This window comes from Mus caroli, chromosome 16 (genome assembly GCF_900094665.2).
Source record: "Mus caroli chromosome 16, CAROLI_EIJ_v1.1, whole genome shotgun sequence".
Classification (NCBI taxonomy): Eukaryota; Metazoa; Chordata; class Mammalia; order Rodentia; family Muridae; genus Mus; species Mus caroli.
In genome coordinates, this window is record NC_034585.1 from 14,920,245 (window position 1) to 14,935,160 (window position 14,916).

At 48.2% G+C, this 14,916-nt stretch overlaps 1 protein-coding gene across 1 annotated transcript in view; it reads left to right on the top strand.

Annotated features, from left to right (window-relative positions):
* Txnrd2 (thioredoxin reductase 2) overlaps nt 1-14,916 on the top strand; it is a 53,443-nt gene that overhangs the window by 9,281 nt on the left and 29,246 nt on the right. Inside the window, exons 3-8 of the mRNA XM_021184489.2 lie at nt 1,265-1,321; nt 2,153-2,297; nt 2,965-3,039; nt 5,355-5,433; nt 6,387-6,449; nt 7,860-7,930. Coding sequence (XP_021040148.1) covers nt 1,265-1,321; nt 2,153-2,297; nt 2,965-3,039; nt 5,355-5,433; nt 6,387-6,449; nt 7,860-7,930 — 490 coding nt within the window. The remainder of the gene's footprint in view (nt 1-1,264; nt 1,322-2,152; nt 2,298-2,964; nt 3,040-5,354; nt 5,434-6,386; nt 6,450-7,859; nt 7,931-14,916) is intronic.

Genomic DNA, 14,916 nt, shown 5'->3' on the forward strand with positions numbered 1-14,916 from the left:
GGAACTCACTCTGTAGACCAGGCTGGCCTCGAACTCAGAAATCCGCCTGCCTCTGCCTCCCGAGTGCTGGGATTAAAGGCATGCGCCACCACGCCCGGCTACTTTACTTCTTTATACACTCCAGGACCACTCAGCTATGGGTGGCTCAACTCACAGCAGTTGGATCTTCCCACAGCAATCGTTAATCAAGAAGACATCCACAGACTGGCTGTCTTAATTAGGGTTTTATTGCAATGAAGAGACACCATGACTAAGGGAACTCTTATAAAAAACAACATTTCATTAGGGCTGGCTTGCAGGTTCAGAGGTTCAGTCCATTATCATCATGGAGGGAAGCATGGCAGCGCCCAGATAGGCATGTTGTTAGAGAAGGAGCAGAGAGCTCTACATCTTGATCGACAGGCAGCAAGGAGGAGACTGTGTGCCACTGGGCACAGCTTGAGCATAGGAGACCTCAAGGCCTGCCACCCAGTGACACACTTCGTCCAACAAGGCCACACCTCCTAATAATGCATAACCACCATCATTTAGAACATTTTCATCTCCACCTGGGCACCCTCATGATTATTACTATTGCTGTTGTTATTATTTATTACTCATTAGTAATCGTCCTCCCATTTTGTCATCCCTTCTCTTCCCTGACCCTTGTGCCCACTACTCTCTGTCTTAGTGGTTTTGCTTCTTCTCAGCACTTCATGTCAATGGGATCCTGTGATCTCTGTCATTTCTTTAACTTGTTGGGATGTCATCCATGCTCATTCATGACACAGTTCGTCTCAAGACGGCCCTCCTTTTTACGCTGAGTAACATCATACATTCCCTCCAGCACCAGGTCCCCACCTCACTTCTGCCCGACAGGTGTTCCTTGTGTGCCACAGCCACTCTATCGGTGGCTGGGGAGGCTGACATTGTGTGCTGTCAGTCTACACTTGGCTCACCCTGAACATCAATTGATGGGAGCAGGAACTCTGGGAGCGGGGCATCCTAGCACTTCCTCAATGTCGGGTGTGTACATTGGAGTCTTCAAAGAGGCTGAGGGCCTCCTGCCTGCAGGCAGCAAGGTGGGTGGGTCCCGGGCAGGGCTGGTGCAAAGCTGGTGGGCAGCTGCATGGGCACAGGAAAGGAACCAGGACACCCACCTGGCCTCTGTGCTCAGCTGTTGGCCTGAACCCCTGCCTCCTTCTGGGTGGGCCTCATGGGCTCCTGGGCAGCTCCATGCTATGCTCCATGCTATGCTCACCTGCAGATGTCCTTATCATTTCAGCTGCTCAGCTGGGAAAGAAGGTGGCTGTGGCTGACTATGTGGAACCTTCTCCCCGAGGTAGGCAATCCAGACAGAAGCCATGACTCCTAGACGAAGGTAGGGGATTAGGGACATGGGACACAACTCAGATTCAGCCTACACTGAAGTCATATGCCCATAGTCCCACAGTGTCTTGTTCAGCATACAAACATTTCTGCAACATTATTATTTTAAAATGACTGATGGGGTGCTGATGGAGCTATGGCTCAGTGGTCAAGGGCACTGGCTGCTCTTCCAGAGGGCTGAGATTTGATTCCCACCTGTTGGCTCATAACTAGCTATAACTCCAGTCCCAGGGGATCTGACATGGTCTTCTGGTCTCTGTGGGCACTGCACACATGTGGTTTACACACATACATGTACACAAAACACCCATATACACAAAAATAATAAAACGTTCAAAATTTTTTAATTAAAAATGTATTTTATGTACATTGGTGTTTTGCCTGCATGTGTGAGGGAATCATATTCCTGGGAGCAGGAGTTACAGACAGTTGTCAGCTGCCATGTGCTGGGAATTGAACCTGAGTCTTCTGGAAGAGCAGTTAGTGCTCTTAACCACTGAGCCATCTCTCTAGCATCTCAATTTTTTTTTTAATAACTCTGAGTATAGACATAGGGAGCAAATCCATATGGGCCAAGTTCAAGTTACAGAATAGAAGGTCCTAAAGGCATTCTGAGCCTGAAGAATGGAAGCCTACATGGGAAATCAAATCTATTCCTACCAGTGCCTGGGTGACTTGGTGACAGAATACTTCCCTGGCATGTGCAAAGTCTTGGGTTCTGACCCCTGCAACATACACACACATATACCCATACACATACATACATGCTTTTCTGATATTCTAGGCACCAAGTGGGGCCTTGGTGGCACCTGTGTCAACGTGGGTTGCATACCCAAGAAGCTGATGCATCAGGCCGCACTGCTGGGGGGCATGATCAGAGATGCTCACCGCTATGGCTGGCAGGTGGCCCAGCCTGTCCAACACAACTGGTGAGAAGCCCTTGCCCTCGGGCGGGTCCCATTGAGAGGAGAGATTTGCTCTCTGCCACTCACTCATCTGTAACCGTGAGCTTTTCCACCTGGCCTCCTCTTTGATCCCAGAATAATGACTCTGAGACTTTTTGTATATGAATAAATGCCTGGGCCAAAAACCTTAACTTGCTCCCTGACTGTCTCTTAATTTCAATACTTTATTCTATTCTAAGTCCCACCACTTAGCTAGTTACCTCTCTTCAGCTTTATGTGATCGTCTCCTCCCATCTCATCCAGAATTCGGGTAAATCTCCCTCTCCCCACCTGCTGGAAGTCCCACCTCCTATTTCCTGCCTCAGTTCATTGGCCATAGGCTTTTTTATTGACAGGTGATGCTTCTGTACAGTTCACAAGAGATTTTCTTTACTCTCAGCCTTTTAAACATATCTGCAAGATGGGTATGGTGGGGCCACATGTGGCCCAGATTCAGAAGGCTGAGGCAGGGGGATCTTAAGCTTGAGGCCAGCCTGGGCTACTTAGAAAAACCCTGCCCCCCTCCAAAAAATTATCACACCTCTATTTCCCAATATTCCTGGGGTACGTGGTCTTCTCTTACTGCCTGAGTGAGTGCTGAAGCCAACTCTGCTGCTGTGGGTTTCATGTTTTTTTGTGTCTGTGTCAACAGGAAGACAATGGCAGAAGCTGTGCAAAACCATGTGAAGTCCTTGAACTGGGGTCATCGCGTCCAACTGCAAGACAGGTATTGAAACTCTCAGGACCCAGTGGCCATGTGATGTGGCCCAGGCACCACCTTCCTGGCCTTCTTGTGGTCATTTTGTACCCCTGAAAGCATTCACTGCAGCACAACCCCTGTAGTAATAACATGAGAGTTACTAACATGAGAGTTCTCGTGGGGGATGCCCCAGGGCCCTGGAACTGAGGAAACGACAGTAAAGGAAGGGTGTGCTAGCTGAATGGCTGGAGCTGGTGAGAGAGTGACAGGCAGGAGAGGCCTCAGGCCTGAGCCTGTGAATGGGACTGGGTGGACTGATGAGCAATGACAGGCTGGTCACCCAGAGGGTGACAGGAGGGCCACTGTATCCCTCCACAGTTTAAAGCATGGAGCCTTGTGAGCCCTCGGTCAGGCAGCAGAGGGTATGAGGGACAGCTCTTTCCACTTGTGTGCTCCTGCATATATGTCTGTGTGCTTGTTGCCTACAAAGGTCAGAAGAGGATGTTGGTCCCAGGAACTGTTATGACAGGTGATTGTGAGCCACCTTATGGGTGCTAGGACTCAAACTCAGTCCTCAGGAAGAACAGCCAGTGCTTTTAACCACTGGAGAGGCCCAGTGTGGAATGCTTACTATGTGTCTGTTACTTTTTTTAAAGATTTATTTATTTTATGTATATGAGTACACTGTTGCTGTCTTCATACACACCAGAAGAGGGCGTCATTACAGATGGCTGTGAGCCACCACGTGACTGCAGTTGCTGGGAACTGAACTCAGGACCCCTGGAAGAACAGTCAGTGCTCATAACCACTGAGCCATCTCTCCAGCCTGTGTCTGTGTTATTAAGGCTCTTTCTTGATTGCCAAGATAAGAGAAAGCTGGACCAGAGAGGAAGGGAGAGGGACCTGGACACTGATTAGTACTGCTACCGTGTGGCTTTGAAATGGGAGGATGGGTCGCTGCTTACCACAGCCTCACCGCACCTGCTCTCCTGGCCTCCTCAGTACTTATGTTTATATGGTAGGCACAGTACCCATGGGACTTCCCTCCCTCTGCCTGTCCCAGTTTGGGGCTCTCGGGATGCACCAAGCATGGCTCTGTCCCTGTGTTGACAGACCACAGTGTGTTTTCCCCCAGGAGGCTGCCCCGGGCTGGAGCTGGGTTTCTTCTTTCTCGTTCATTAAAAAATCTGTACATGTGTTTATTTATTTGCGTGTGTGTGTGCTGCCCAGCTCCAAGTCTGCTTCCTAGCAGCCGGCATGGCCCTACTTGTCTAACCAGCTCTGGAGGCTGAGTCTGCAGAGGAAGTGTTTGAAAAACCTTAATTTTCGAGACAGGTGTGGTGGTGGTGCACACCTGTAATCCTGGTTTGCAGCCTCTGTGGAGGTGGGGGCAGAAAGATCAGGGGTTCAGAGTCATCCTTGGCCACATAATGACTGTGCTGGCTAGTTTTGTGCCAACTCGACACAAGCTAGAGTCCTTTGAGAGGAGGGAACATCAACTGACAAATGCCTCCATAAGACTGGAAGTAGGCGGCTGGAGAGATGGCTCAGCGGTTAAGAGCACTGACTGCTCTTCAAAAGGTCCTGAGTTCAAATCCCAGCAACCACATGGTGGCTCACAACCATCTGTAATGAGATCTGACATCCTCTTCTTGTATGTCTGAAGACAGCTACAGTATTCTTAGATATATAATAAATAAATATTTAGACTGAAGCGAGCAGGGCCGACCTGAGCAAGCAAGCAGAAGTCCTGAATTCAAATTCTCAGCAACCACATGATCACTCACAACCACCAGTACAGCTACAGTGTACTCATAAACATAAAATAAACAATAAATCTTTTTTAAAAGGAAAAAAGATTGGGACTAGGCAAGCCTGTAGGGCATTTTGACAGGGGAGGCTCAGCCAATTCTGGGTGGGGGAACATACCTTTAGCCCCAGTGCTTGGGAGGCAGAGGCAGGCATGTTTATGAGTTCAAGACCAACTTGATCTACAGAGAAACCCTGTCTCAAAACAACAACAACAACAACCAAAAAACCAAAACAAACCAAAACAAAAAATATATTAAAAAAGAGAGAGAGAGAGGAGTAATCTGAGCGAGCCAGCACTCCGCACCTGTCCAGCGCAGCAGCCCCCGCCTACAGGTTCCTGTCCCGACCTTCTTCAGTGATTCGAAAGTGGGAGAAAAATACATCCTTTCCTCCCCAAGCTGTTTTTGGTTATGTTGTTTCGTCAGCAATAGAAACCCTAACTTGGAGGGTTTGAGGCCTAGACTAGAAAACCTGCAACCCTGTTTCAAAAAATAAAATAAAGAAAAGGCAGTCTTATCTTTATGTTGCAGGAAAGTCAAGTACTTTAACATCAAAGCCAGCTTTGTGGATGCGCACACAGTTCACGGTGTGGACAAAGGCGGGAAGGCGGTAAGTGTCACCAGCCTGTCTCTGTGGCTCCTCTCGCACCTGATTCCAGTTCTGTTTGGCCTGGGTGTTGATCTGGTGTTAACAGCTGCCTTTGAAGTCACACTTCTTCAGAGTGATTCAACAGCTGGGTGCAGTGGCCAAGCCCAAGATCCCAGCACTAGGGAGGCAGAAATGGGAGCCTGAGTCCTAGACCAGCCCTGGGCTATATAGTGGGACCATGTCTCCCCAACAGAGACACATGTAGACATATGGAGAGAAACAGATACATACACACAAGGCATGTGCACACAGACACATGCACACATAGACACATGCATGCACACACAGACACATGCTCACAGAGATGCTAACACATACAGGCTTGTGCACACAGACACATGCACACATAGACACATGCATGTACACACACATACATACACATGCATGCACACACAGACACATGCTCACAGAGATGCTAACACACACAGGCTTGTGCACACACAGATATGTGCACAGACACGTGCTGACATGCACACACACATACACGTAGAGATACAGATTGAACAGTGGTAGGGGTGTAGTTCAGAGGCAGAAGGCTTGCCTAACCTGAGCTAGATCAGTCCTTAGCTACACACACCCCTTGTTAAGCAGTTCAAATGCCACAGCTAGCTTTCCTGCAGTTTGGGGTGAGTCACTCCCTTTCTGTAGTGTTTGTGGGGCTCTGAAGAGGCAGGGTTTGCAAAGGCCTTGTACACTGTGAAGTTTGTGGAGCTGGAACACCTCACTCCCTCTTTTGCCTGGCCCTCCTGTTGAGTGGACATTGTGAGACCCCTGCTCTGTGACTAGGACATAAGGGTAGAGCATCCCACTACAGCAGAGGTCACAGGAACGGCTGCCTCAGCCACCGCAGGCATTTGAGCTGTCTGGCAGCCGACCGTTCATTGGTTGACATATGGTTCTCTGTTTACCCTCAGACTCTGCTTTCAGCTGAGCACATCGTCATTGCTACAGGAGGACGGCCAAGGTACCCCACACAAGTGAGTGGCTTGCTGTGTCCCCTCATTCCTCTGTGCTTTTCCAGGCCTCCCTGAATCTCCACCACACGGCAGTGGCTCAGGGCCACTCCACACTGCAGGCTCCTGAGGCCTGTGTCCTCTCTCCTCCTTCCTCTGTGTTGTCCGGGCTGCTTCCCATCACCTGGGTGGGATTCATGTCTGTCCCCTTCAGCCTCCAGAGTTAGCTTTGACTGAAATGTGTGGCCGGCATCACACCTGGCCTCTGTTCCTTCCTCCAAGCCTCCATTGCCACGGCCTTTTCTAACTTCAGAACTCCAGGGCCTCCATCCAGGACTTCAGTCTTGCTCTTCATCCACCCTGGCCACCCAGCTCCTTAAAAGTTTGAATGAAATCCAGTTAGCAGAAATTCCCTCTAGGAGGGAGGCACAGTGGTTTAATGTGTTCAGTGCGTCTTCCACTTCCCTCCATCTCTAGGTCCTTTGCAGAGTTCCAGGCTGATTCTTTGTCACAGCCCCCCTGGTCTCTAGGTTCTAGGTGCCTCATACCAATGCATGTGACATACGTGCTTTGTGTTGGTCACTCTCACCAGCAGAATGTGCTCCCTATACCTGCTGTATCAGATTCTTCTTTTTAAAGACTGAGTAATATTCCATTTTATGCATTAGTGCCTTTTGTTAATCTGCCGGCCCCTCGGTGAATGCCTTTGTTGCTTCCTCTTTGTGGCTCTCATGAATCATGATGTGCTGTGAGCACCCGTGTTTTTCTGGAGTTTGTTTTAACTTTCTTCTGGGTATTTATGAAGAATGGAACTAGGTCACTACTTCATTTGGCTTAACCTTTGAGAGACACTAGTTTGTTTTCCAAAGAGGCTACACCGTATTTACTCCCTGTAGCTGAAGCTGGAAGTCAGTGTCTGATTTCTTCACATACCTCAGGTTTTTTGGTGAAAGCAGAATATGTCAAGTAACTCATGTTGATGACTCCCCACTGGGATCTTCTCATTGCTATGGTGACTTCTCTGAGCTGGTTTTATGAGGCATTTCTTTTTTGTTATGTATGGTCACTGGAGTCTACCTAAGAACCTTATTGTCGGCTAAGGACTGCAGAGGTTTCCTTTGAAAACCAGGAACCATGAAATCTCTGCATGCCTGTGGGAGCCTTTCGTCCATACTATATGCTGCATGACTGTCTTGGAGGATGAGGCTGCCACTCCTGCTTTCCCAGGAAGGGGTACATGCTTGGAAAAGAGCCCAGGGTATAATGTGCACCTCCCATCCCCAAAGAGACACAACCTGAAGATATTCAACCATGAAACTCTCCCCTCATGGATTGAGAGAACCCCAGAACTTGCAGAATGGGGGTTGCTTTTTCAGAAACCCCAGGAACATGCCAATGGTGGTCTTATCACATGAGTCTTCCCTTCCTCCATAGGTCAAAGGAGCCCTGGAATATGGAATCACAAGTGACGACATCTTCTGGCTGAAGGAGTCCCCTGGGAAAACGTAAGGCCTGGGGTATGTTGTGCTGGTGTATCTGCTTTCTTCTCCTACTGGAGCCAAAAGGTCGTTCTCTTAAAGAAGGAAAGACAGTCCTTTGTACCCCCATGTCCCATGACTATCTCAAAGGTGATAACATGAGTGTTACAGATAGAGTCAGCTGTTCATGATACAGGGCAGTGTCTGTCAGCAGCATCCCCTGGTATAGAAGATCATCTCCTCTCTTCTCTGTTTTGTGCATCGAGCATGCCCCAAGCTACGGCCAGGTGTGGCGGTGAGAACACATGTGCTAAATGTGCGGGCCTGCCCAGAGCTCATCTATTCTTGGATACTGGATACAGCCAACACCCTTATTGTGCAGACTTCCTGCTTGCAGGGACCAGAGTGGCCACGAGAGGGCGGCAGAGGCTTGCTTGATAGCTGTTCAATGCTTTGTTCACTTTCAAGCAAACACTAGTGGGAAACAGTAGCCCAGTGTGGGCTGGCATATGCACTTGAGTGTGTGCATGTGCACATATGTATGCTTGTAAATATGTGTGTATATGTAGGTGTAAATGGTGTGTATGTTGGAGAGTGGACACAGGTGTGAGGATTTAATGTGTATGTATGCACTGGATTTATTTCAGAGAGTGCAGATCTCCAATTTCTGTGTGTTGGAGCTGAAAGACACTGCCCCTGCATCCATGGCACTTGGGATTGAACCTGGGGCCTCACTAATGTTAGGCAGGCACTTTGTCTTGGAATCTATATTCCCAGCTCCAAACTCCTTTGTTGTTGTTGTTGTCTTGAGACAGGATCTCTGTGTAGTCCTAGCTGTCCTGGAGTTTGCTATGCAAACCATACTGACCTCAAATTCACAGAGCTCCTCCTGCCTCTGTCTTCCAAGTTCTAAGATGAAAGGTGTGAGCACCTCGTCGTGCTTGGCTGTCAAGATCCTTAAATCAGGGCTGGAGAGATGGCTCTGCAGTAAGAGCACTGACTGCTCTTCCAAAGGACCTGAGTCCAAGTCCCAGCAATCACATGTTGGCTCACAACCATCTGTAATGGGATTCGATGCCCTCTTCTGGTGTGTCTGAAGACAGCTACAAGTGTATTCATATAAATAAAATAAAATAAATAAAAAGACCCTTAAAAACAAACAAACAAAACCAACCAAAAAAACCCAAAAGAAAACCAAAAACTTATTATTGCATATAGGTATATCCATGGTGTGCGTGCGTGTATGCCACAGTGCATTTTCAGACGTCAGAGGTTAAGGTGGAGTTTGATTGTCTCCTTCTGCCTTTGTATGGATTCTGTGGGCTGAGCTCAGGTCTCCAGGTTTGCACAGCTAATGCTTTTGCTCTTGCACTGGGCCAGCTCATCTGGCCCACACTGTTTGTTTATCTGTTTAGTGTGGGGCTGTGCATGTGGAGCCCAGAGGACCACTTACAGGAGTCAGTATTCTTCTTCTACGCTATGGGTTCAGAGGTCAAGACCAGGTTGTTGTGCTGGTTGTTGGCATCTTTACCTGCTGAGCCATGTCGTTGGCCCAGCTCCTTTCTTTTTTTTTTTTTTTAAAGATTTATTTATTATATGTAAGTACACTGTAGCTGTCTTCAGACACTCCAGAAGAGGGCGCCAGATCTCGTTGCGGATGGTTGTGAGCCACCATGTGGTTGCTGGGATTTGAACTCTGGACCTTCGGAAGAGCAGTCCGGTACTCTTACCCACTGAGCCATCTTACCAGCCCCCCAGCTCCTTTCTTTTGAGACAGGAGCTCATGTAGCTTAGACTGGCTTTGAACTCACAGTGAAGACAAAGATGACCTTGAACTTCTGACCTTTCTGTCTGTACCAACTGGCTTCTGGAATTACAGGCATGCTCCATCATGCTTGGCTTCTTTTTCCTTAAAAACAACAACAAAACATTTTTTATTGCTTTATTTATGTATACGTAACGCACATACACATACATTTATGGTATGACACACGGGTACAAGTTAGAGAACAACTTCAAAAATCAGTTCTGTCCTTCCACCATGTGGGTTCTGGGTATAGAACTTGGCCTGGGAGCATGTGCCTTTACTTGTGGGCCAGCTGCCTGGCCCTTCCTTCGTTTTTTACAGCTGACACATAACACACCAGCATCTCACACTTTGTTTATCTACTCATCCATGGACAGGCGGTGTGAACTGCATTGCTGTGAAGTGAGTACACGGATGTCTACCTGACTCCTGCTCTCCACTCTCTTGAGCATGGCAGTGGAATTGTTGGCCTGGAAGGGAATTATGCTCTTCAGACTTCCTTCAGTAGTTCAGTACTGGGTTCCCACGGGTGGTGTTCTCACTGGTGGGGTTCCCACTGGTGGGGTTCCCACTGGTGGGGTTCCCACTGGTGGTACACCAGGGTCCATGTTGCTGCACCCTCACATTTGAATAACAGTGATATTAGTTTATATACACCTACTAAGGAAGTCTCTCCTAGAAGCAGAAAAGTGGAGTCCATGGGTCTTTGCTGACAAGCTGACTGTCGCCTGTCCCCTATGCTCTGCTGCTGGCTTCCCCCTCATTCCCATAACATGGGCATTGACAGCATTTTTTTTTTAAGACACAGAATGGAATGTCCCTCTTCTCATTCCCGATGTGTGACGATCACTGTTGCTCGTATCCCTCCTCACACTGAGACTGAGTTCTCAAGTGATGCATGATGACTTCCACTGGATCACTAGACTGTGCTTTGCCTTGTCTGTTCGTCTGTTCGTCTGTTCGTCTGTTTGTTTGTTTGTTTGTTTTTGGAGACAGGGTTTCTCTGTGCAGCTCTTGTTGTCCTGGAACTCACTCTGTAGAGCAGGCTGTTCTCTGACTTCTGAGTGCTAGGATTAAAAGTGTGTGACGTCACCACTACCTAACTTGTGATTTGCCTTTTGTAAAAGATTATTTGTCTGTATGAGTGTTTTGTCTATCTGTCTGTACGTGTGTGTACTACATAGTGCCTGCTACCCATGGAGGTCAGAAGAGGGCATCAGACCCCCCGGAACTGGAGTTATGGGTGATTGATTATAAGGCACTCTGTGGGTGCTGGGAATCCAGCCCAAGTCCCCTGCAGGAGCAACAAGTGCTCTAAAGCACTGAGCCTCACCCCAGCCCCTGCTTTTTGTCTTCTGACTTTTTTGGATATTTATGCATTTACTTAGGGTTTTTGTTTGTTTGTTTGTTGGTTGGTTTTTTGTTTTTTGTTTTTGTTTTTTTTTTTTTTTTTGAGACAGGGTTTCTCTGTGTAGCCCTGGCTGTCCTGGAACTCACTTTGTAGACCAGGCTGGCCTTGAACTCAGAAATCCGCCTGCCTCTGCCTCCCGAGTGCTGGGACTAAAGGCATGCACCACCACTGCCCGGCTGACTTAGGGTTTTTTTTTTAATTACTTTTATTTTTTTAGAGTCCAGTCGTTGCCCCTTTCCCAGTTTTTGTCTGTCTGTCTGTCTGTTTGTTGTTTGTTTTAGACAGCCTCACAATGGAGTCCAGTTGATCTGGAACTCACTATGCTGCCCAGGTTGACCTCAAACCTGTGATTCTTCTGCGTCAGTTTTCCAAGAGTGTAGTGCCACTACCCATGTTTGTCAAATTCTTCTTATTTTAAAAATTTATTTTCAGAGCTGAGGACAAAACTCAGGCCCTTACATACCCTATGGAAATGTTCTACTAAGAGGCTTCCCCACCCAAAGTTTTCATTTTTATGTCAGCAATTAGCATTGTCTTTTAGACCATAATAATTTCTAGGTGTGGAGAGATCTGGACTTGACCCAGGGCTTTGTACCAGGAAACAGGTCCTCTCCTCCTGATCTCCAGCCCCAACCCCTTGTCTGTTTTCCTAGCTTTGTCTGTCTGCTAGGTGGAACACACTTGGATTCCATGGGTCATCTTTTCATGTATTTCTTGGCCTCCTCTGAAATTCAGTGTCTCTATGTGGATAACCCTGTGATCCTTGGCCTTGTATTTGGCTGCTCCCCACCCCCCATCTCTTCTTTATCTTCCAGCTGGTTCAAATATCAGAGATGGCCCTGTATTGCACACCATAAAGATTCTTTGTAACTTATAGATGTACAAATGGTTTCTTTCCCCTTTAGATGTAACCTAAATCTTTCTTTGCTCTTAATGGCTTTTAGATTTATTACATGTTCAGAAGGGCCTGTCCCCCCTCCAGCATGGTTTTTGGTTTGGTTTGGTTTTTAGTCACCTCTGGCTGGATGTTTTTTTAATGTTTGGGGCCTGGTTGTCCTTGCCCATGGAGTTGAATTGCTGCAGTGCCTGCATAACCCGCTGCCTGTCTGCAAGCAGTGCTGCTGCTCATAGCTGCTAAGCCTGCCTCACTCCCTCTCTTCCCTTTGCTCTGATTTTTTGGGTGCCTCTTACTCTCCTGCCTTCTCATAATGCTCTGTGCTGAACCCTCCATGAGCAACACTAGAGCTGCAACAGTCCTGGAAGCTAGCCCTCCCTGCCTCTCTCCTGTCCTGTCTGGGTCCCTTCCTGGGCTCAAGTTGTTCTGTTTTTGAAGGCCATGTCTGGCCATGTCTCCAAAGGCCAGAATTTTCTGAGTTCTACTCAGGTCCGTTTTGGGGAAGCTGACCCAATGCTATGCAGTAGTGCAGCCCAGCAAGAAAGCACCCCCAGCTCCCAGCTCCAGTAGCCTAGGGGTTCCCCTGTGACTATGCACTGGGGGTGCCGGCTCAGCTGGTAAGATATGGCCACAGATATTTTAGTCAGGAACAAAACTGCAATGTTTATTTTCTTCAGAAAAAAAACATTTAGAGGTTTTCTGTTTTTTTTTTTTAAGCTCCTTCGTGTAGATGGAATCTAGGTATGTTATTGTTTAAGAAAAAAGTGTTTGTGGTGCATCAGTCACCCGTTTAGTTCTGAACATGATTTATGTGAGGAAATGTTTTTTTTTTTTTAAAAAAATTAAGCTGGAGATATATCCCCGTACGATGCTTCTGTGAAAATGCGGCTTTGTCCAGGCTGTTAATGCAAGTTGTAACAGTGCGGCAGGGGAGGCACTGTTTACATGTTACATTCCTCTGTGCAGTCAAAATAAGCCTGGAGGGTCTACAGTAGCATTTCTGTATTTTATCAGCTTGGGCTGGGGCAGAGGGGGAGGCCCTGCTCACACTTGGAGGGGCTGTTTCTGCTAGATTTATTTGCCTTATAAATATCCCCTGTGTTTATTTTAACTCGCCTTTAAAATGGAGCTGAAATTAATATGGATCCCAGGGCTGTCCCTGTGGCCCCAGGGTGCCTTCCAGAGCCGGGTGACACTTTGACACGGCTCATCTAGGAGGCCAGGTCAGCAGCCAAGGGTGCACGGCACCTCTGGGCCTGGGCCTGCCGTGGGCACTATCTGCTGACTGACGTTTGCTGAGGAAGAGCCATCTATATGGTCTAGCCCCAGATCCTCGGTGGGATCTGCAGGACATGCAGAATGTTTCTTTTCTTTTGTTTACCTGGCAGAGGCAGCAGCCAGGACTTATTTTCTAGTACATGTGTATGGGGAGTGGGGATTACCACCACCTAGTCATGAGGAAGCTGAACTCAGCATGGTGACTATCTATACCTGTCTGGGCTCCCAGGATTACCTCCCACTGCCTTTGTCCCTGAGCATCAAATGACGGGTCCCTTTCCTCCGTAGATGACGCCTGGGTCTCAGAGAACCCAGGGCTGGCCAGATGGCAGAGATGAGGCACTTATGTCTGAGTCCTGTCTATAGGAGACATGGTTAAGTGATAACCTTCACCCTGCAGCTGGGTGCTGGCCAAGCTGGCCACACCTGTCAGCTGATAGAGCACCTGGCTAGAACCAGGGTGTTAGTGACTTCATAGTGACAACCCCTGAGCTTGCAGAGGTGGCTTCAGACTCCTTGTCTTATCTTAGAGTGATGAGACTGAGCAGTATGGGGCCAAGGGTAGGACTGCAAGTTGGCACCTGCCCAGTCTTGGTCAATCAGCCACCAGTGTGTGCCCGGCCTGCCTTTTCAGTTGCTCTTTGACTGTCAACATCCAGAACAGGTTGGAGGAGAGGGGGCCAGGACACAGGGCCCCTTTGGGGAAAGCTGGTGGTGAGACAATGGGTACTGTGGCGGGCACCACAGCCAGTACGGGTGTGGAAGGTGACTGGTGCCCGGTGGGAAATCTGTCCCACTGATACAGCAAGGCCCTGGCAATGGGAAGATGAAACTGAAAAGATGAGCTTGCTCCTTAACTCTGCTTTAGGGAGGTTGGACTTGGCATTGGGATTCATGGGCTTGAACCAGGTATGTAGTGACAAGGGAGTGGCAAGAGCTAGCCCTGCCTCTAACCCCGAAGCTCAGGCTGTCTTCCTGTACTTCCATACCTCTGGAAAGTCTGCCTCTAACCCTGTAGATCAGGCTGTTTCTCTGCACCCCCACATCCCCAGGAAGCCCCTGTACTCTACTGATTTTCAAGCCTGACTCCCAACTGACCAGGCCCAGCATTGTTTTGTTTTGGTTTGGTTTTTTTTTTTTTTTTTTTTTTTTTTTTTTTTTGATTGTGGCTCTTTCACATTTATTATTTGTTTTTTTTGTTTTTTTTTTCCAATTTATTTTTTTTAATTAGGTATTTTCTTCATTTACATTTCAAATGCTATCCCCAAAGTCCCCCAGACCCCCCTCCCACTCCCCTACCCACCCNTCCTGGAACTCACTCTGTAGTCCAGGTTGGCCTTGAACTCAGAAATCTGCCTGCCTCTGCCTCCCAAGTGCTGGGATTAAAGGCATGTGCCACCACAGCCCAGCTAAGGCCCAGCATTCTAGACCCCTCTTCTGTACTTCTAGATACCCAAACCATGAACCAGGGTTCCAGTCATCCTATTCCACATCCTGTTGCCTCCATCAGGCTGCTCAGTGGGTGCTGTTGCTAGGCTCACTGTTTCTGCTGGTAACCAAGATGGTGAGGGTGCTGCAGCGAGTGAGTGAGCCCTGGCTCAGCGGCTTCTCCCACGCTGGGC